General features: G+C 51.1%; 1 protein-coding gene across 3 annotated transcripts in view; it reads left to right on the top strand.

Moving 5' to 3' along the window:
• The first annotated feature begins 378 nt into the window (after window positions 1-378).
• Window positions 379-23,016, top strand: part of NEGR1 (neuronal growth regulator 1) — a 191,958-nt gene continuing 169,320 nt past the window's right edge. For 2 of the 3 annotated variants that reach the window (XM_048312296.1, XM_048312295.1), the window contains exon 1: window positions 380-660. In XM_048312296.1, coding sequence (XP_048168253.1) covers window positions 491-660 — 170 coding nt within the window. In that variant the 5' untranslated portion in view covers window positions 380-490. Of the gene's footprint in view, window positions 661-23,016 lie in introns of all 3 variants that reach the window. The other variant, XM_048312294.1, reaches the window with a different exon arrangement.

The following is a 23,016-nucleotide window of genomic DNA, read 5'->3' as shown; positions in this document are numbered from 1 at the left end:
TCCCAGTGGCCCCTGACTGGGGCTGCTGGTGCCGTTTCCAGCGCTGCTGCCTCAGCACGGGCTGTGACTCTGCGCTGGCTTTTGGCAAAGTGGCCGATTTCCATTAAATATTCTGTGGGGAGAGCGGGACGAGGAGCCGGGACGAGGATCGGGATGCGGCACGGCGGGAGGCTGGCACGGGGGTGCCCGTGGGCCGGGATGCCGGGAGGGCGGAGCGGGAAGCCCGGCAGAAGGGGCCGAGCATCCCTCGCCGCCGGGCCGGTTGCCAAGGCGACGGCTGCGTGGCAACGGGCTGGCAGCGGGGACCGCCCGCCGCCGCCGCGGAGCCGCCGCGCAGAGCGGGCGCGCTGCCCTCCTCGCTGGATGCTGCGGCGGCCGCCCGGGAGCAGCCGCGCTCCGCCGGTGCCCGACCGCCGCCGCCGAGCCCGGGCCGCCCTTCCCGGGAGCAGCAGCGCTCGCTCTCCGCTGCCGGGGCCGGCGCGGAGCGGAGATGGTGCCGCTGGTGCGGAGCGCCGGGGGCTCCCACCAGTGGCTGGCGATCGTTTTCCTCGGCCTTTGCTGGTTCCTTCCTCCCGGGAGATTCGCTGCGCCGGGCGGAGACTTCCCGGGCTCTGCCGTGGACAATCTGGTGGTCAGGAAAGGGGACACGGCGGTGCTGAGGTAGGAGGCGATCGCGGGCGGGAGGGATGCGAGCGCGGAGCGTCGCCGCTGCTGCAGCAGCATCCCCGAGATGCCCGAGGCTCCGCCGGAGCCCCTGGCCCCTCTCGGGGACGCTGCGGCGGCGCTCGGCCCCAGGGCTGCCCGCGGGGTGCCCCGGTGATGCGGGAAGTTGTCCCCAGCGCCACCCGGTACCCGCATCCCTGCAGCTCCGGGCCGCTCGCCGGCCCTCGGGGTGGTTTTGTTCTGCGGTTTCCCCTTTTTAAACTCTATTTAAGAAGCCCTGGCTGTTGCTGGAAGTTCAGAAATGGGTTGTTGGGGTGAAATGATGCAGTTTTGGCTTCCAGCAGCAGTTTGGGGGCTCTGCAGAACGAGCGGCGTGGGGCTGTGGCAGGGAGAGGACGATTGCACCCTGCCAGGAGCATTAGCATCGGTATTATTTATTTTGATACATATTTCTGCGTTTCTCAATGATTGGAGTACTGGCTCCATGCCACGAGGAGATTTTTGTGCTTCCCGTGGCTCTGTTCCTGCCTCTCCTGATGGACCCTGTGCTCCCGTATCTCCTCATCTCTTGGCTGGAGCAAAATTTATTTACCAGCAGTCAGACACCACAATCGACTCGAACCTTTCGTTCTGGTTTGTGTTCGGCAATCCTCTGCCTTGATTTGATTATTCCCCAGCCCCCACTCTAACTTTTTATCCATGTGTTGTACTTTTGCCTTGATCCTACTGTAGTTCAAATCCCCCCATTTTCTCCTTCTCTGGAATACGATTGCAGTTGGTTGAAGCTCCTGGCTGGTGAGAAACCTCTGATTTAATTAGCAGCACTTCTCAGCTATGAAGTCTCTGGCTGTTATTATTTTTTGTTGGGCTGTCAGGGAAATCTCCAGATTTCAATGCATTTTTTCCATAAGCATTTTTAATGATCCAGCAGCGTGCTGTAAAATGCCGCATGAGGCATTTTTGGTAGGGATTTGCAAGTGCTTTTAGGCTGCTCCTGTTGTAGTAGCTCCTGAAAATACAGTAGATGTCTATGTAGGGCAGCTGACAAGTGGTTTTTATGTGTACCTCAATTATCCTCTGTATTTTGAGACGTGCTCAGGTCCTCGTGCTTTCTGTGGCACAAATGGAGAATCAAAGGAAATAATAATTTAAAAGTGGTTTATTTGTACTGTTTCAGGTTTACAGGTTGCAGAGAAAGTAACTTGGTGGGTTCACAGGCTGTTAAGACATACTCAGCCACTATTAAACGCTCTAAGTATCTAAATACATTTAAAACCGTGTTATTAAAAAACGGTGTGATTGCTCCCAAGGTTACCTCCTGGGGGGTTCAGCTGGAACACATCCGGGCTGCCAGGCCTCAGGCTGTGTTTGGAGCCCGGTGCTGGTGCAGCTGGGTGGGTTACATAAATGAAATGGGAGCTCTAGGCTGGAAGCATCGCTCGGGTCTCACTGGGGAGGGCCAGTGTGTGTTTTGTAAAGAGAGGCTGCTACAGGAAACGCTGGCAGCGCTGCCGAGCCCCGGGGTGAGCGATGGGATGCTGGAATGTTGTGTGCTGCAGCTGGGTCTCCTTCCTCGTGCCCTCTGGTTAACTCCTTTCATTTCCCGTGCCCTCGGCAGGCTTGCTTTAAACCTGGGGTTATCCTGTTTTAAGCTGGTAACTTGAAAGGGGAGATGCAGGATCACAGGGGGAGAAAAAGAGAGAGCAGCAGCCTCAGGCTCCTCATCCCGGGTCTCTCACTGCCCATCGTCTCTGCTCCTCTGAGGCTGTCCCTCGCTGGGTGCTTGTATTGTAAATATCTCCCAATGTACATTAAAATAATGGCTGTAGGTATTGGCAGTATTGGAAATTGGCTCTTATTTAAATACAAACTCCAGCGAGCTGGAAAAAGCCATTTGGGTGCTGAAAAAAGAGTTTGTTCCTCCAGCTCTGGAGCCACATGAATCCAGCTCTTCCAGTGGCTGTGCCTCGCAGCACCCAAAGTTGGCTGTGCTCCGTCGTTCCAGGCGCTCATGGCCGGGTGGCCATGGGCTCCCGGTGGCCGTGGGCTCCCTGTGGCCGGCACACGTTGATTCCCCCCCGTCCCTGCTCTGGGCTCAGCTGCCCTTTGCCAGCCATGGCTTCGGAGTCCCCCGTCCGTGGGTGCGGCCGGCTCCTGGTGACACCGTGGCTGTGGGGTAGGGACGGCTCTGCCGTGGCTGCGAGGAGCCCAGGGTGATTTATGGGCTGGGGGCTGAGCCAGCCCGAGCCAGGGCCTGCGGGTGCCCTCGCTGGGGCGCACACCCCGAGTGGGGCTCACACCCCGAGTGGGGCTCTGGCTGCAGCTGGTCACATCAGCCCGTGCCCTGAGGGGTTAACGGGGCTGCCCCGGTGGAAATGAGGACAAACTTTTCCTCAGGAGTCCTCGTTTGTGCTGGAATACCAGGGGAGAAGGCACAGAGTGCCTCTCGCTGAGTCCAGGACCACGATGGGTGAGCCGGGCCCTGGCCTCAGCTCCCACATCAAGGTTTCGTTGTCTTGCCTGAGGATCAGGAATAAAGGCTCCTTGGAATGCTGACGACTTCCAGGAAAAGCCTCTGTGTGCTGGCATAAAGTAAAATAAGTAGTCCAGCTCCCCCATTTTAAATAGTTAATTCATATATCAGTGTAATTAACCAATTTTGGATCAAACACACAGCATTTTCCTAGTGCTGCAGCAGCAACACTGTGAGGACCATTCCCTCCCTGGCACCCTGGAGCATCACTCCCTGTGTGCTGCTCTTGCTCAGCCAGACCCCCACCCCTCACCCTCACGTCCCCCCGAGGGGTGGGTGTCCTCCCCAGGCCCAAGGTGGGGCTGGATGGTGCTTTGCTGCTGCCCAGGTGGCACAGGGGTGCTGGGATTCTCCCGTGGCCTCCCAGGCCAGCACTCCCCGACGCTGGCAGAGTCACAGTGCCCAGGTGTCCCTTCCCGAGGGACTGATGGAAGAGAAAGTTTGCCAAGGATGTCACTGGGCACCTGTTTTGGTACAGGATGGGGATCTTAAAGAAAATCCCTCCTTAGCCGAGGAGTTCTGTCCGTGATGAGTTATTTCTGCAGCCTCAGTAATTAAAGCCTGGTCCCTTTTGTTTGGTTTCAGAGGGATCCCCACAGTCCCAGCACTGTTTGTGTTTGTTGAAGTTCTAAGGAATTCTGTCAGTAACACAGTTGTTTTGCACGGCAGAACAATTTTGGGAAGCTGCTACTTTTCAGCAGCAGAATTCCATCCAGCAGCCTTTCTATATTCTTCCCAGGCAGCCGGTTAAGATTTCATGAGAACACACGAGGAAAGAGAGAGCAAGTCCTAAACCCATGATTTTATTAAAGGAATAAATTGCTGCGTTGCAGGCTGGTAGCAATTCAGGAGCCAGGCTGTATTTCCAGAACCAGGCTTCTCCCGTGACCCTTTACAAGATCCCCTGTTCGGAGAGGGATCACCCTGTGTTTCAGCAAATCCATCTCGCTGACAGCACAAGCAGCAATTTCGGGAGAGGAGTGTTTCAGGAGAGGTGACAAATGCAGAGCCCTTGGCAGGGAGCTGGCAGGGGCAGCCCCTGTCACCACCTCCTGGGTCACCTCCCGTGTCACCTCCCGTGTCACCTCCCTTCCTGCCCCGGGAGCAGGGCTGGACACTCAGGGCAAACACAGGCTGCCTCCTCCTGGGAGGGGGCTGCTCCCCCCTTCCCGGGGATGTGGGGAGGACAGGGGAGAGCTCACCTCAGGATGGCAGCAGGAGGCATTTCTGCTGCTGTGGAAAAATAAGAATTCCCCTTTTCCCGCCGCGCTGGAGCTGCTGCGGGCACGGCCGATGTGTGCATGGGGCTCTCTTGGCTTTACCTGACCCGGGGGACAGCGATGTGTCAGCAGTGCCTGCCGACCCCGCCTGCAATTTGGAACACAAATCCCCCTGGAGATCGGAATGTGCAAAGCTGAAAATGATCAAAAGGGTTTTTCTAGCAAGTAAGGGTTTTTATCGTGTGTTTTGTTTTCCTCAAAGCTCACGGATAATGAAAACAAGTCTAAGTGAGAGTACCTTTATCGTACCTTTACGTTGTGTCAGCGCAGCAAATTGGGCTTTAGAAGTTGTCATGGTTGTTAAAAAAGCAGAAGGTCTTTTTACCAGCAGATGATTATAGAGGAGTTTAGGGAATGTGTGCTCTGCAGTCTGTAAAATATTGTGAGTTCTTCACTGCAAAGGGTTAAACCTTGAGCTGGAGTCCCTGCGCCCGGGTTCCTGAAGGCTGGCAGTAAGGAGCAGGGGGAGCTGTCCAGCAGATATCGGTGTCCAGCTGTGGTCACAGAGAGGGTGGGTTCTTGTTGAACCTGGCTTGGAAATCCAGGGGTCAGTTCTGGGCCAGCAGGTCAGTGAAGTGCAGCCACGTGTGTTTCGCCACAGTGGTCCCTTTGGCCACCTGGGGTGAGTGTTGTCTGAGGCTGGGGCAGCCAGTGGTCACCTGAGAGGGGTGATTGTAGGAAAATGCCTTTTTTTGGTCATAGATCAGGAGATTTGGGGTTTTTTGGTTTGTTTGCTGAGTTGGAAATCCTTTATGTGCGGCTTGGCTGCTTCCGTGCACCTTGGAGAGTTCCAGGTCCGTGTTGTGGGCAGTGGCACTGTCCCCTGCTGTGGACACCTGGGGCTGGCACCAAACACCTGGATGAGCCCCAGGTGAGGCTGGATGGGCTGTGCCTGCAGCCCAGCCCTGCCCAGGGCTGTTTTACTGCTGTGCAAAGGTTTGGGCACACGGGAAGTGGCTGCTCTGAAACTCTGCCTTTTTTGGTGTCTGCTCTTCGAGTTTCTCAACTTCTTCTCTTCCTAAGTTCTTCTGCTTGTGGGAGAAGTTCCCATTGGAGGAATGGGAGGAGCAGCTCTCGGTGTCCTCATGGCTCTTGATGTCTGGGACCACTGCTGCCCCAAACATGGGGAGTGTGACGCTGTGCCCCCAGAGGGACCGTGTGCCCTGGCCGTGGGGCTGGGGCAGTGCCAGGGCAGTGCCAGGGCAGTGCCAGGACAGGCTGTTCTGTACATTCTGGGCCCTGACTCAGGGCTCCATGTGGCTCCCTCCAGCTCCTGGGGATCACAGCTCTCCCTGCCTGTTGAACACGACTTTCCCAGCTGGGAGTTGTCTCCTTCACTCCTGTAGGAACACAGGGGATTCTCCTTGTTCTCTGCAGTGGCTCTGCTCCAGGGAATGTTCAGGGTGGTTCAGGGGGGAGAAGCCCATCTGCCATCGGTTTTGTAAAGCAGGGCCCTTTAGGGGTCCCGGCTGTGGGGCTGACACCAGGGGCAGCTTCATAGCTGAGAGTCTTTGCCTAGGGAGTGATGGTGTCCTGGAAAACTGGTGACACATCTGTCAAACATCCATCCATTGTCATTGGTGTTACTGAGAGCTGAGCATTTGGAAAGGAAGTTCTGCAGCAGGAAGAGCAGGTGGATAAGGAGTTTATGCAGCAATTGGAATTTTGGGATACTCTGTGCATCCCAGCATTGCAGTGCCCCCAGTGCATGCCCGGTGCTGGGTGCAGCTGTGAACGTGGGCAGTTGTGTCTGTGGAGAGTGTAATAAACAGAAAAGTTCCCTTCTTTCCTTTGTGACTTCAAAAGGTTCCTTTCTTGACTTCCATACTCTTGATATTCTGGTGCAGTTTGGGGTCATAAATCCTTCAGCTCCATGGAGCTTCATTCCTGAAATGTGACCATGGGACGTGCAGGCTCCTGTGCACACCCCCAGTGAATGAAGTTGTTTGCATAAGAATTTCCCGTTCCCAATCCCTGCCAATTATTAAACAAGCACATTATGGCACTTGCCTCTTGTCTGTGCAGCAATAATAAATAAAGTCAGCGTAAATTAAAATAATTTATCATTTTAAATAATGGTGAATGTTTCAGCTGTTCTGCAGAGGAACTAACAAAACAAGGAGTCAGTAAGAGATGAAAACTGGGATTTGTTCCAAAGGGCTGTTTTTTTGAGGAGAAAACAGAGACTTAATGACTTTCTTCTTGTCACCATGTGCAAGAGCTGAGTGCAGCTGATGTCCCAGGGAAGGGATCTCAGGGGACTGGTCCCATGGGCCAAGCAGCCCCACGCTGTTGAACAAAGGTGCTGGAATTAGGCTGCTTCTTCTCTGGCTCATCTGGAGAACTCTTGGTAGCCAAGAGGTATCCCAGTGGGCTCTCCTAGGGAGCTGAAACCCTGGCTCAAACGTGTGAGGCCAGGGCAGTGGGCAGTGCTGCGGGAGCAGGGCATGGAGCTGGCCGGGCACTGCTGAGGGCTGGCTGTCCCACAGCCAAACGGGAATGGGGCACTGCTGGGGGCTGGCTGGGCACTGCCTCGGGGATGGGGCACTGCCTCGGGGTGGCTGGGCACTGCCTCGGGGATGGGGCACTGCTGAGGGCTGGCTGGGCACTGCCTCGGGGATGGGGCACTGCCGAGGGGTGGCTGGGCACTGCCTCAGGGATGGGGCACTGCTGAGGGCTGGCTGGGCACTGCCTCGGGGATGGGGCACTGCTGAGGGCTGGCTGGGCACTGCCTCGGGGATGGGGCACTGCTGAGGGCTGGCTGGGCACTGCCTCGGGGATGGGGCACTGCTGAGGGCTGGCTGTCCCACAGCCAAACGGGAATGAGCTGGTTCATGATCCATCAGAGAAGTAGAATATGGGGGATGTGTGGCTGAGCTCAGTCTCTTCTCCTGTTCCCTGTGGCTGCTGCTGCCCACTGGAAACGCTCAGCTTGACACAGGAGCTCCCCCATAACCTTCACCTCCAGTAAATTGTGGTGTCACTTGGTTTCAAAATCGAGCTGTAAATGCAGGATGGCACTTTGGTGAGTGGCACGTTGGGATAAAGCTGGTGACACAGTTCAGAACGAGCTGTACCTTATCTCTGATGCCATCTGCCATCGGATCAGAGTCTCCGTACCCAAATCCTGGTGGTCAGAGGCTGCTGTGGCTGGTGGGGGTGGGAGAGCAGGGAAGGGGCAGGGCTGTGCTCCGAGCAGTGACAAAGGGAGCTGGGAACTGCCTGTTGGAGCCCCAGTTCTTGTCTCAGCCCTTCCCAGTGGAGGACTGGGATGGTCAAGGCCTCCTGAGTTTCTGCTTTTCCAGCCCTGGGCTTGCTAACCCTGAGTCTCCCCTGACAGACCTCATGTCCATGGAGCATCTCCTGGGTGTGTGACACTGAGCCAGCCTGGCTGGGTGTCCTTCCTCTGGTGCTGAGCTGGGCTCACAGCTGCTCACGTGGGGCTCCAGAAAGGTGTAGGTGAGGTGGAGAGTGAAGCCCGCAGGGATGGGCTGTACTGGGCTCAGCAAGGTGATGGCTGATGCTCAGAGTTCTTTCCAACCCAAATGATTCTGTGATTCTAAGATACAGAAATTCTCATTTTCTCCAGACTGGCTGAATAAATGTCAACGTTTTCTTCCTGCCATCAGGGAAGAGGAGAAAAACTCCCATGCTGTGACCCACGGGAGCATGGAGGAGAGCAGCAGAGGTTCAGCTGCCCTCAGCAAGGGTGAAGGGGTGGGTGGTTTTCCATGCAGCCTTTCTGCTGCTTCCAGGACACTGGAGATGGCAAAGTCCGTCTGTTCTGCACCGAGGGGCTGGGAGCCCCTTGGCTGGGAGTGTGCAGGGGAGCCCTGGCTCCTGCCAGGGGAGCTGGGGCTGCCTCTGGCACCCCTGCTTGGTGTGGGACTGCTGCTGCTTTGGTGCTGACTTTAACCAAAGACAGGCACTGAGGTGATACAGCTTTCAAAGAGTTTTCTGGTTCCTGGATTCCTTTTTTTTTTTTTTCCATTCTGGAAGTTGTCTTGAATTGTCTTCCTGTCAGTCCCCCAAATCTTGCTCGTGTAGGCATTTCCTAAGGACTTTTGGGTCTCTTGATTATAAGTGAAGCAAATTTCAAGAGTAGATCTGTTCTAGCAGATTTTTAAATTTAGAAGATGCTTTTAGCTTAATTATGACTGAAATTGAGAAAGAGCCCTGGAGGAGGTTGAGCAGCGTGAACACACTGCCATGAATTCCAGGTGAGGTTGTCCTGGACGTGGAATGTTCAGAGGAGTTGAATGCAATTCTTAGTAAAATCCCAAAGCACTTTGACAGAGCAGTGGCAGTGATGAGGTTCCAAGGGTGGAGAGGAGAATGGATGTCTTGGCAAGAACAGGCAGATAAATAAAAGCCCAGCCTTCTGCCTAAACCCAGCCATTTCAGTTCTCTCTGTCTGACCATGGTGACAGAGCAGGTTTTAATGGGGGGCTGGACCAGATGAACTCAATTATTTAAAATGAGCACAACTGGGCATCAAGGTTTTCGACCGGACTGAGATTAAATTGGTGTATTTTGGGATCTGTGGAGTAGGAAGTATTGAGCTGCTTGTTTACTTTGACAGGTATGAAAGATACAGGAATTTTGCAGGTATTCTGTTGCTTAGAGATTAAAATCCTATCTAACAACGAAAACATTTATTTGTATAATATTCTTACTTAGTATTTTTGCTTATAAATTTAATACAGTGTAATAGCTAATATTTATAAAATTATAGGGTGATTCAATAGAAGCATGTATGCATTTATCTTGATGTGTTATATCAGAATTATTTTGAATTACTCCTAGGAATTAAATCAGGAAACTGGCAAAATCACATTCTTTACATGTGTTGTACAGAAAAGTGTGAAAATGTTTCAGTCCAGGTGCTGCCTTAGGTCTCTCTCTCTGTTAAATGGCATCGTTGGCACTTCAGGCACAGCCTTGGTGATTGGACTCACCCATCCCCTCCAAGCTCCTCATCCCAATCCCACTCCAGTGTGGAATTCTCTTGTAACTCTTGTTCAGACTGTTAAGTAAATCTCAAATTAAATATTAAAAATGTCGTTGCAATGCTGATATGAACAGTGAGGGGAAAAGGCTGGTGAGTCTGAGGTTCTTTTTCAGGTATTTTTGTGGTGGGTAAAACTTTGTGCTTGAAAATCCACTGGGCTGTCTCTGATTCCTACAGAACTGTGGAACTGAGTTGGGATGGAGCTTAAAGCCCACCCAGTGCCACCCCTGCCATGGGCAGGGACACCTCCCACTGTCCCAGGCTGCTCCCAGCCCCAATGTCCAGCCTGGCCTTGGGCACTGCCAGGGATCCAGGGGCAGCCCCAGCTGCTCTGGGCACCCTGTGCCAGGGCCTGCCCACCCTGCCAGGGGATCCCAGAAGGATCTGAAGGGTTTTCTGGGGATGGAGGGCTCTGTTTGCTCCCTGCAGTGGCTGTGTGAGACAATTCGGTGTCTGTAGTTGTTGTTGTACTCCCTGCTCCTCAGCCAGCCTTGCCCCACCCCGATGGGTCAGGGTGTCCTGGGGCTGCCCAGCTGGACACAGGGCACCCAGTGCATGCCAGGGCGGCCCCTCAGGAAAATGCCCGGGTGCCACGGTCACAAACCCAACGCTCTTGGAGAGATTTTCTCTGCAGACTTTGCTGTTCTGTCCGTGCCCTGTGGACAGGTGTGGAGAGGGACCAAAACCAGGGGAGGGGAGGTGATGGGAAGTTGACTGGTGAGGGAAGAGGTCACCAGTTCCCAGGTGCAGAGCCTTGGTCACATCCACGGGAGGAGGGGTGGGAGGAAATCTGTTATGAAAGTGGCCTAATTACAACGAGCAGTTTTCCCCCTGGCTGGAGCAAGTGGACTAGAAAATTGTACTAGACTTTTCATTCAGAGACTATTAAAGAGCAGAGGAAGAGAGAGCAAAATATAGCTTTTGTCACAGCTCTTTTTATTTATTTTTTTTAGTATAGAGTCCTGCACATGGTCAGAAATTAGCTTCAGATTAATTTAATTATTGTATTTAGTTTGTGAAATTTTTTTAACCTGTATAAACCTCCTTCCTGTTACATTTCTGGTAGTGTGAAGGTGGAAGCACTGAACACAAACCACAGCCTGGAAATTAAATGTGGATAATGAGGTTATCTGGGGGCACTGCAGCTGGGGGTGGCCCCAGGCTGGTTGGACACGCTGGGCTGAGCCTCCCTGGGGAGCCAGGAGTGAAAATGCCTCTTCCAGCCCAGCTGTGAGAGGAGATGGTGGATGAGCACCAGGCAGGAGGGGGGCAATTTTGGCTGATTGTCCCCAGTAAGAGGGGAGAGGTCAGTGCTGTCTGTGGTGGCTCTGAAGGGCTGGGGCAGAGGGGATCCCAGGACATCCTGTGGGAACAGGGGGAACAGCTTTGAGCTGCAGGACGGCAGATTTAGGTTGGATATTTAGGAAGAAATTCTTCAACCCAAAGAAGAATCAGTCCATGATTCTCGGGATTTCTCACAAACTCAGCTTTAGTGACCTTCTCCAGCTTTGGTTTGCTTGGTAGTGGGTTGGTTTCTGCACCTGCAGTTCCAAGCATCACTCCCAGAATATTTACCCTGAGCTGTTCTCAGTGAGGTGCTGGATTCTCCTCACGATTCATTGTAGCTGTACTGAGCAGATCAGCTACCCAAACACCTTCTGGGCTCCATGGACAACTTCTGAGTGCCCCCTTCCCACAGCCAATTCTGGACTCTTGGTGCTCTGCCCTGAGTCAGAAACACCTCAACTCACAGAGATAAAGAAATGCACTGAGTTATCCCTAACCTTCTATTCCACTTCTTTATTTCCATTAATGCTTCAAAACAATGTTCCTTCTGAACCCTCACTTGGTTAATCTTGGAAAATAGATTTGGATGTGTATAAAACATGCAAAGTCACACAATCAAAAAAATGGGTGAAATTCACAGAAATCAAGCTTTTCAGGGCAGTCAGCCCAGAACTATCACACTGGAATTGAAAATAAATTTGGTTACAGGAAACCATCTCCTCTGCTGTTCCCTTTACCAGGCTGATATAAAAGATAGCAGGAGGCAGCACAGCCCATGGCAAAGGGGAGCTTCCAAGGGTTACTGAATGAAATCCCAAGCATTTACAAGTGTTCAGAGTCAGGCTGTTTCCCTGACTGGAATGATGTTGTTCCGTGGGCAGGAGGAGCCTCACTGCAGCCACATCGATGCTGGGAGAGGAGGCCACAGGCCAGGGAGAGCCAAATGTGCAGGTGGCCGAGCTCCCCAGCGTGCCAGGGATCTATCTTTAGAGAGCCCAGGCACCCTGAGCTACCCAGTATTTATATTGCCACTTGAGCTGCACTGGAACTCATCAAAGCCTGAACTCGAAACGTTCCCTCAGAACCGCTGCACCCCGTGGGATGAGGCTCACAGGGAGCTCTTTGCTCCTCCCGAGCCGTGGGGCCTTTTCCCTCCAGCACCTGGTGCCAGGATTGGTGTGAGCGGGTCACAAACGTGTCACCACAGCAAAAACATAAAATAATTGCTCCCAGATTTGGGGAGAAAACACATTATTCATAAATTAAAAGCAGATAAGTTACAAGACCCAAGGCACTTCTGCTGGTAAAGAGCTTGGGTGTGGAGGAGAAACCCGTCCCTGGGAGGGTGGGCAGGCCCTGGCACAGGGTGCCCAGAGCAGCTGGGCAGTGCCCAAGGCCAGGCTGGACATTGGGGCTTGGAGCAGCCTGGGACAGTGGGAGGGGGTGTTTGGAAGGAGATGAGCTTCAAAGTCCCTTCCAACCCAAACCAGTCTGGGATTCTGTGAATTTCTCCCTGTAAGAATTCTGTGTTTGTATAATTGTTTTGTTTGGGTTGGCTTGGGGTTTGTTTTGGTTTGGTATTTTTCATGTCTTTGTTTGCTTTTACTTTTTCCTTTTGTTTTGTTTTTGGTTGCCTGTTTTGTTCTGGCAGCTGTGTGTAACACCCCAGATTCAGTGATTTTCTGGGAATATTGGCTCTGGCTGCCCCCAGAGTCTGATGTGGTGCTTCCCTCTCAGCAATGCTCTGTGGGATCGACATTCTGACCCTGTTCTGGGGGAGCTTTTTAACATTCCCGTGCCTTAACAAAACGGAGACTGTTCCTGTAATGGTTCCAAAAACATTTTCACCAGCTAAGAAGTTCTTTAAATAGTCCTCACCAAGTGAGGCTGCTGATTTGCATGACAGCTTGATTAAACGTAACCTGCTTCCACACTTAATTTATTTTGAAACTGCCCAACATTTTCATTCCATGCCATTAATTTTACATTAGTAGACTGGCTTGATTATTTAAGAAGGAAGGTAATTTTATCTTCTTCATTGGTGTGAGTTCAAATCCGTACTGAAAAATGGTCTGAAAATGGTTATAAATAACAAAAGCCTTTGCTCCACATAAAGATTTGTTGGACCTGGTGGTGTGATGCAGAAGGAAATGAAGATTTAGGTGGTTTAATGATCATCTTTGACTTCAGCAGAGCTTGGGCTGCAAATGTGGCTCCATATTGCAATGTATATTCTGAGTAAGTGGGTTTGGGAACCTGAAAAGGCAGTATTTAAGGGTGCTTCTTACACAGGTGCTCCATTTTCCCCAGGAAGTGATATTTTTAGGAAAACTGCGTCTCAGATGCTCTGGCAGAACTGTGGCACTTCCTTCTCGCAGTGGATGTGTTACAGAAATGGGCCACAGCTCCTTGCTTTCCATGATGCTGGTGCTGGGATGCCTTACGTTGGTGCCAAGCCCTGCAGAAAAGGGTTCAGGCAAGATCCTTTAAAACTTATTTCTACATTGATTTAATCAGCTTCTCTTTCCAGGGCAAGACTTTTACAGCAGTTAACAGAATATTTCAGATTTCTTGCAAAAGTGGAGCCTAAACTAAAAATTATTTAGGTTATGGACCATCTGTTCTCAAAGGATGGTTTCATGAATAGGGCTGTGAATGCATTCTTTAAGTAAACCTCATAAGATTCCTCCTTTTTTAAAAAAAAATTTTTCCCCTTTTGAAGAATCCTATTACTCCACACTTTTGCCCTGCAGGCAGGTTCTGGATCCTTCTGGACCCCCATGGATACTCCCTCATTTCCTCTCTCTCTGCTCTTGGATATTTAGCTTGCAGTCTCCATGAGCATGACACAGAGATGTGTTTCAGATTTGCATCCTGGATTTGCAAACTGAAATGTTCATTTCATCTGCTGAACTGTCCTTGTCGATACCTACCAAGGAGCTCAAACATTCCATTGAAAGAAAACAAAATCCCTTCTGTCTCATTCTGCCAGTCCCCAATAAAGGACTTTTCCATCACCATCCTGCTTGGCAGCTTGGTCCTCTCTTGGCTCTCCTGCCCATCCTCGTTCCAAACCTTGCAGATTCTTTCCATGTAACATCCCTGGGAAATGAGAACTTCCTCCTGGAAAGGCTGTCCAGCCCTGGCACAGCTGCCCAGGGCAGGGTCAGTGCCCATCCCTGGAGGGGTTTCAAAGCTGTGTGGATGTGGCACCTGGGGACACGGGGCAGTGGTGGCCTGGGCAGTGCTGGGGATGTTGGACTCGATGGTCTGAGAGGGCTTTTCCAACCTGACCAGTTCTGTGACTCTGTGAAAACTCCTGGTTTTGGGCTTTTTAGTCTTGATTAATGAACAACTTCTTCGCACTTTGAGAAACACCACCTTGCTCTGTGACATTTCTTCAGACCCTGGTGATGAATATTTTTCCAGCCCGTTCTCTTGGTATCTGCTTCAGAGTTTCCTCTGCTTCCAGCTTCTCCATCTCACCAGGAATAACGTATTTGTCTTAACACCCAGGAATAACCCCTGTAAATGAATGTCTTTAATGCGGGAGAGCCCATGTGTGAAGGGACAAGGAGAGCTCCCTGCCAGGCTGGAGCCTCCAGCTCCTCGGGGAAACAGGGAAGGCAGAGAGAGGAACAGATTTCACATTTGAATGAGAGGACCAAGACACGTGACTGTAAATATATTTCTAAATGAGAATTTATTTCCTAAATCACTTTATTTTTGAATTTGAATGGTGGTTATGGATGAACCCCCCACATTCTGTAGGGAGGTGAGTGAGTGTGGCAGAAAACACTCCGGGCGAGCTGGTAAATACTTGTTTGTGATAGCTGTGCCTAAGTGAGAGGCACAGTGCCCCACCCGGGCCAGATCCATCTCGTGATGGAATTTAAGTCTCCACATTCATGAATTTATGTGTGGCTGGCTGGGGCAGCCTCTGGCACCGGCCGTGGCCGATGGAGGCTGTGCCAGTGCCACTGCAAAGCTCGTTTTCCTGACGTCTGCAATAAAGTTTTGCATTTGATCTTTGTGTAGCAGAACCAGGGTGTGAGTTTATGGCTCTCACAGACCTTAGAGAAATCAGCAATGTGGGATCAATGCTGAGTGGGGGTGCAGAGGTTATTTCTGGTGGCTCTTCAGCAGAGAGCAAGGGGGACAGCTTTGGTGTTTGCAGGAATGTGCTGAAAATTCATATGAAATTTAAGGATGGAAACATCTGACAATCCCAGGATCACTGAGGTTGGAAAAGCCCTCCCAGCCCATCGAGTCCAGCCTGTGCCCAATCCCCACCTTGTCCCCAGCCCAGAGCCCTGAGTGCCGCCTCCAGCCCTTCCTTGGACACCTCCAAACCTCCCTGGGCAGCCCCTGCCAAGGCCTGAGCACCCTTTCCATGGGGAAATTCCTCCTGACACAGGGATGAGTGGAATAGGAGATAACGAAGAGGGAAGCTGCTCAAAAGGGCATCCCCATAAACTGGGTCCATTCTAAAACCAGAGTTTATGTTGGGCCCTAATGCAACACCAGGGCAGAGCCCCCAGGGCCAGGATCCAGAGGTGTGCACAGCTGGGCATGGAGGGGAATCCAAAAGCTTTGCTGATATGGAAACATGCTGGGACCTGTTTTCCCAAAGCTGCTGACAGAGCAGAAAGGGGTAGAGGAGGGAGAAAATATTGTATGGGAAGTAAAAAATGTTTACAGGGAGAAGCTTCAGGAACTGCAGCTAATTAGTTTGGCAGAATGGCACTGGGCACCCTCATTGTGCTGGGGAATGTTTTAATGTCAAAAAACTCCGAAAATCCAATCTTGGCAAAAACCCCATAATGCAAACTAATGACTAAAAGCTGAAACTGAACAATTCCAACTTAACTGTGAAGCGAGGGTTTTAGAGGCAATTAACTGCTGGAATCAGCTATCAAAGCAATGCAGGGTTTCTCATCTCTCAAGGCTGGTCTTCTCTGCAGAAGATGCATTGAGGCCCTGTTAAGCTGAATGATGTTAGGAAGGGGTTTCTTGGACAGAGGGAAGGGAGAAACTCCCTTTTTTCCAGGCCAAAGGAGTGCAGGGCTCTGCTGAAGCCCAGCTCGCCCCACCAGCAGTGCTGGTGTCACAGCAGAGAACAGCCATGCGCTCATTGGAGGATTCCCTGGATCCAGACCTTCGTTTCTGGGTGTCACTGGGTGTCTCTGTGCAATTAATTCTGATCTTTAAGATACATTAAGTTGTTATTTAATTTTAATGGCAACAGTCTGATTTCTTTAGTGACCCAAATGAGAGCTGTTGTGTGTAGGAATGGGATGGAGAATATTCTAATGTAGGCTGGAGGTATGGAAAAAAATGCAAAACCTGTTCAAGGGATGCTTGACTTTTGCCTTGTCATTGTCACCCCTGTGGCACAGGGCTGCAGAGGGCAGCTGAGCTGATTCCAGCTCCTCATGGAGCCAAAGCAGTCAGCTCAAAGCATTGCTGTGCCTTTCCCCTCACAGTTATTTAGGAAACAATTTACTCCTGTGTCCTCTGCTCATAAAGCCATAAATCTGTGCTATAAGTAAACGGCTCAATTTAATAGTCAGTTTTATCTGGAAATTGTGAAAGTCAGGACTTTGGAGAAGCAGTGATTTCTGTCAACAGCAGAAAAATGATGCCTCTGTACTCCTGGGTTCCTGCTTCATTCCGGAAAACCTGGCAGCGTGGCTAATTGCAGGGGACTGCACTGGTGGCAATTAGGAGGGAGAGGAGTGGAGCAGATCGATATCCTTGAGAGCAGCCTGCTGTCCTTTGGGGATCCGTGCCAGAACAGGGCTGCTGGCTGTTGGGATGCAGCCCACGGCCAGGGGTGATTAATTTGCTTTAACTTCTATAACTACTGAGTGTCCGAGAGTTCATGCAACAGACTCTGGAAACAGAAATATCTGAAGAGAAAATAGATACAGTTCATACAATAAACTGCATTAAAGATTCAAGCACTGAGTGCCCAGAGCAGCTGTGGCTGCCCCTGGATCCCTGGCAGCGTCCAAGGCCAGGCTGGATGGCTTGGAGCAGCCTGGGATGGTGGAAGGCTGTGGAACTGGATGGGCTTTCTCCGTATTTTCTCAGTTGCTGCAAGTTTTCAGGAAGTTTCAGACAATGCACCAAGGGGTCTGGGGTGGGTGACAGATCCCTGTCAGGTGGGGTCCTGCCAGGCTCCATGGGGCATTCCCAGGGTGATGAGAATCTGCCTGCCTAGCACGGCCCGGATTAATGAAGATATCCCATATCTTGGGGATCCAATTTACTGACTGTCACTGTTAATGAAATCTCTCCAAGTAAAACTCAGGGTTTGACATTCCCACGGACAGAGACAGAATCCATTTCAGGTGAGCACAGAAATTCAGCCTGCGAGGTACCTGTGACTGTCACAGGTGAAAATCTCTGCTAATGAACTGTGTATTAGTGTGAGACAGGAAGAGAACTCCCTCGGTCTCTAGATTTACTTTGAATAATTCATTAGCTCGCACTCCTCACCCATGGCAGTCGTAGGTAAATCCCACACTGGAGCTGCTAATTAAAGTTGCAGGATGAAGGGAAGCTACTAATGAGATGCGAGACAAGTCCTCCAACAATACAGAGGAACTTGTAGGTGCATAAAGTTTTATTGTTGGTTTTCACGGGAGGGCAAGGAAACGCTGAGGAATTCACACTTGTTCCAGCAAATGATCAGATCACTCTGCACAAGTCCCTGACAGGAGGGGGCAGCCGGGGGGGTCGGGCTCTGCTCGCAGGGAACAGGGACAGGAGGAGAGGGAACGGCCTCAGGCTGGGCCAGGGCAGGCTCAGAGTGGACATCAGCAGGAATTTCTGCATGGAAAGGGTGCTCAGGCCTTGGCAGGGGCTGCCCAGGGAGGTTTGGAGTGCCCATCCCTGGAGGTGTCCAAGGAAGGGCTGGAGGTGGCACTCAGGGCTCTGGGCTGGGAACAAGGAGGGGATCAGGCACAGCCTGGGCTCGGTGATCCTGGAGGGCTTTTCCAGCCTCAGGGACTCTGAGAGGAGCAGGAGGTACCTGTGCCACCAAGATGGGTCCTTAGGGGTCATCCAAATGTGGAAATGAAAAATAGTGCAATATTTCACATTTTTATTATATATAAAAAGTATAGCTAATAAATCTGTGTGGGTTTTACCAGACACTTTTATGGATAAATACACTGCTAAAGCATCACCTCTGTTCCGGGTCATGTTTTATAGGTTATAGCAAAACCCTGTTATCTGTGTGAGGGTCTGGGTGTGCTCTGTGGGCAAGGGGACCAAAGCAGTGAGCTCAGGGAATGAAAAATACAGCTGCAGCTTTGGATGGTAGAAATTACTATTTCTGGTGTTTTCTTCTACAACGTGAGATGCAGAAACTGAATGTTGTGTGCAGAGTACACAAAATTGCCTTTGTGTCATTCGTGTTGTCTGGCTGGTTCACTACACGGAAATCTGTGATGTTGCAACACATTTAAATGTGTTTTCTGCTGGTTGGGAATGAGATATCCAGAAGATCTGTATGGGGACATGGAGGAGGATAAAAATACACTTTTAATGATTATTTTCAATGTGCAAATTGCAGCTCGCTGCTCAGAGAAAATCAGACGACTTCAAGCACTTTATCTTATTAAAGAAAATGTCTCCCAGGGAAAAGTGCCGATCAGAGCCTCCCTGAGCCCGGGACAAGTGGGTGTGAGGAGAGTGTGGGGTGTAACGGGAGCAGGACCGGCGCTGTGCTCCCTAATCCTGCCCAGCTGTGGCAGCAGCTCCGGGGGCAGGAGGGGCAGGGCCCCTCTGCTCCCAGCTGGATCGGTCACTGCAGGGACAGGGACTGGAGGCACCTGGGTTTTAACCTCTCCAGACCAGTCCCTGACAGCAAATCCCACCAGAGTTTTGGTGAGGCCCTGGCACAGGGTGCCCAGAGCAGCTGGGGCTGCCCCTGGATCCCTGGCAGTGCCCAAGGCCAGGCTGGACATTGGGGCTGGGAGCAGCCTGGCACAGTGGGAGGTGTCCCTGCCATGGCAGGGGTGGCACTGGAGGGGCTTTGAGGTCTCTCCCAACCCAAACCATGCTGGGATTTTGTGGTTCTAACTCAGCAGCTCAACCCCTGCTGTCCCCTGCAGATGGGGTGTGGGGTGAGAAACCCTGGGAAAGATCTTCTGGAGCAGCTGCTTTCCTGTAGAAATGAGGAAATATTAACACTGCACCTTTCTAATAAAGCAAATGGAGATGGAGCTGAAGCACACAGAGCTGTGATTTAAAATGCAAGCAACCCCTGCAAATCAATACTAGCTCTATAAAAAGGGTTCAAAATGATAATGCAAATGAATCCTGAGAAGAAACATTCCTGGCAGGCACAACACGCTGATCCCTGCCTCTCACAGCCTGCTGCTGTCTGCAGCAACATTTGTGGCACTCCTGATAAACCCGTGATGGGAAGATAAGGCTCCCAATTTGAACCAGCACAGCTTTGAAAAAGCCTTAACACCAGGAAATGCAGAACAACCCCCAGGTCCTGGCTGTGCGCTCCAGTTTGGGGTGAGGGTTTTGCAGGGCTGACCGTGCTGTGCTCAGCAAATCCATCGGATCCCGGGTGGGCTGGGCTCCTAGCTTGGCCTCCCCCATGGCTTTTAGCCTCCCTTGACCTCGGGGATCCAAGCTCAGCTTCCCAGCAGCCTGGGAAAGAGTAACAAAGTCAATAGCTGGAGCTGCTGACTGGGGAGGGCACCTGGGGGCAGGAGCAGAGGGGGCTCCTCCAGCTGGAGCCGGCGATGGTGGGCCAGGGCTGCAGGACACTGCTGCACAGGCAGAGCACATCCTGTGCCACACCAGCCTGGGGGTGACCCCAGCACCTGTCCTGGCCCGAGCACATGGGGCTGTGCCCCTGCTGCCAGGGAGGGGCACGGGGAGCTGTGTCCGTGTGACAGGAAAGCTGGAAACCGCTCCCCACGTGCAGGTGCTGCTGCTGGCTCTGCAAAGATGAAGTCGGTATCTTCTCGCTCGTCTATTCTTCTTCCTAATCCGAGGATTTTAATTTTGTTGATTCATAGGTTATCTAAATATGAACAGGTTCCCATCAATCAGCGGCGCCAGCGCCTCAGAATGAATATAAATGGTGTCTTCAGTACTTCCTAAAAGAATGGCTGTGTCTGAAGTGTAAATCCACATTCCCAGGCTTTGCTCGCGGCTCCTGGGTTTGTTTCAAGCATTCATCAATTATTTTGCTCTAGACCTTGAAAGGGCTGGGAGGAGTTTCTGTTCTCTGTGGCATTATGTTCATTTCCAGGGACAGTAAAAGCCAAGCATTTCCAAAAGCACCGTGGTCAGAACTGAGAATTTCTTGCTCATCCATGTTGGGAATGCACGCAGGCAGTTGGGATTTTCTGTTTATTCAGGGGCCAAACTTTAAATTGCACATGGAGATGACTCAGGGTTCCTCAGGGTAACAGATTCTGGAATGCTGAGGGAACATTGTGGTGCACTCTGGATAGTTCTGGAAAATGCGCTGGAGCCAGATCCACATCCTCTGCACCACGTGGAGCCTCCAGGGGAAACAGAGCTGATGTGCTGGGAGCCTCCCCTTGGTCATGGCACAGTCCCATCCTTGGCCATTCCCAGCAGGAAAAGCCCCAGCTGTGCTTTGGGGTCACCCCAGGCCGGGCGCTGCTCTGGGGCTGGGTGGGCCCCCCCAACAGCCTGGCCTGGTCTCCCCCCATGGGACCTGGGGGTGTCCCGTGGGGGTCAGTGTGGAAGGGGAGCTGCTGGAAATCCTCCTGCTCCAGCAGCTTGTGCAGGTTTGCAGCATTTGAACAAGACCATGAAGCTTCCTCGTTAGATGCAATGACAAATAATCTGCACAAGGACTCATTAGCAGAAAGTGTAATTATTGCATCTTGCATTGAAAATGATTTAAACTACTATTCTTGACAAATAAAGCAGCTGACCCTTGATTAAAAGAGATGATGGGTGTGAGTAATTAAAGCCACACTAAATGTAATACATCTTCAAAGCATCCCTGTGCAATTTGTCTTCTCTTGCCTCTTTTGAAAGCCTCTCTTGCTTGTTTGAGGTTGCTCCTCCAAGGATTCTGAGTAACTGAATTATTTTGCTGGTTAGTGAATTGGAAAATAATTTCCTAACCTTGATCATAAAAGTTCTGGTAGACACCTGGGCTTCTTCACAGCATGAGAAATCCACTTAGTGGCAGAACTTCTGTCATTTAAAAAAATCTCTTCCCTAGAAGTTGTTGGAAAGAAAGGTGAGTGGAGCTTGTGTTCTGGATGTCAGGAGTGAGGCACTGCACTTCCACGACTGTAGGAAGGAATTTTCAGCTCTTGGGAGCTGTCCCTTCTCCCCAGGGCAGGGAACAACACGAAGGTGCTGCTGCAGAAGTCCCTGTCCCCAGCCACAGGGGAAGGGAACGAGGCTGGGGAAGCTGAGAGTGGTCTTGGGCAGGAGAGCTGGGCTGGGGCTGCAGGGCTCTTTGCTCGCTGGAGGCCCAAGGCTGTTGTGTATTTTTAATCAAATGGGAGGTTTGAAAAGCTGGGGAGTTTGGGCTTTGCCTTCCAGAGGATGGGAAGCCACTGCGATGCTTTTGCTTTTACAATACTCGTACTCTGGTAGTGGGGAAATTCGGCTTTCCCATTTAGTAATTGAAATTTGTATAGGTCACAGAGCCATTGGAGGGCTCATTTCTTACTGATCTTAAATGGTTCTCTTGATGTAAATCAAATACACTTCAATGTGTTTGTGTTCATGAATTAATTAATTTCTCTCACAGCGATGTAAAATCAGTGTTCCATAATCAAAGCCTTCTCCCTGTCTGCAGTTTGCCATGGTGAAATCTTGATGCCATAGAAACCCAAGGGCACAAGACTCTGCCATCAGATTTTATGAGCAGTGGAAATCTTTGTTCCTCAGATTAGAAATCCAAGGGCTTTCCATCCTTAAAGGAAAAGGAAAATGAAAGTTTTTCCCTCCCCCTTGTCATGCCCAGGAGCTGGATCTGAATCATGTATGGGCAGGATACAGCAGAAATGCCAAACATGGAATCACAGAATCATCCAATCTCCTGAGCAGGACAGACCCACCAGGATCCTGGAACTCCTTCCTGCTTTTCTCTAGGAGAAAGCAAGAATAAAGTGCTGCAGCCTTGCTGGAAGGGCCAGACCTTGCCATGGGCAGAGGCAGAGCTCCAGCTGGTGCCAGCAGAGCCAGGATCTGCTGCTCTGAGTTACTGTCACTGGCAATATGAATCACGTCAAGAGCAGGAAGGAAAACTTGTTTTGTAACCAGGGCCAAAACAGGACAATAAATTATTCAGGAGACTGGAAGTTCAGTCCTGGGAGCCTTCAGAGAGCTGGTCCAGCTTTCCAGGATGCTTCATCTTGGTTTGATCTTGAATGAGAAAACAGCTCTGAGGTCCCTCTTACCTTTTTCTGATGAGATTTCACTCATTCAATGCATTATTAGGAAAACAAGACAGGGTGGGTGCCTGTGCTATGAGGGACCTTCTGTACACTGGGACCGATTTTACAGCCCTTGAGCTGCAGCTGCCCCAGCCCTGGCTCCCACTGACTTTCCTTTCTGTGCTCCTGCACAAAGTAGTGGTTTATTCCAGAGCTGATTCCAGAGGAAGACAGACACCTTTTCTCTTTCTAAGAGTTGTCTGAGTGACTAATTTGGGCTATTTCGATGATAAATTAGTCAATATTGCTGAGTAGCCACGTCTTAAATCCCTTTTTTGTTTCTTTAGGCCCTTCAGGTGTCGTTTTTAGTCTGGCCATTAATGTTGTCTGTTCGTAGGAAAAAATGCCAGCAGTGAGACTGGCCCTGAAATGTGTCCTTGTTTTCCTTGCCACCTGAATTTTCCATTTCCTTCCTACAGATGAGAGTGAAGTTTGGTAACACAAGTGGGAGTTTTGACGTATCAGAATTAGAGACTAGATTCACCTGATTCTTTCCATCTGAGCCCAAAAGCAGACTCTACTCAGCAGCATAAGCGAAGCAGGACATCTGAGTTCCCATTTTCCTGCATTAATTTCCCAGGCACTCTCAGCAATCTGAAGTAAGTGCGTTTTTATTTAAGGTGGGTGCTTCTGACATGCCCATAAACACTCCCCAAAGCTCTCACCCAGCCTGGTGATTGCTTTGTGTGAGCAACAGGCAGAGAATAAATATGAAGAGCAAGACTCTGAGGCAACTTAATAAAAGCTCCTCTGCTGTCAATGCAGTGAAGG

Source organism: Corvus hawaiiensis, chromosome 9 (assembly GCF_020740725.1).
Source record: "Corvus hawaiiensis isolate bCorHaw1 chromosome 9, bCorHaw1.pri.cur, whole genome shotgun sequence".
In the NCBI taxonomy this organism is placed as follows: domain Eukaryota; kingdom Metazoa; phylum Chordata; class Aves; order Passeriformes; family Corvidae; genus Corvus; species Corvus hawaiiensis.
Note: the sequence above shows the minus strand (reverse complement) of the source record. Positions and strands in the feature narration are given on the sequence as shown.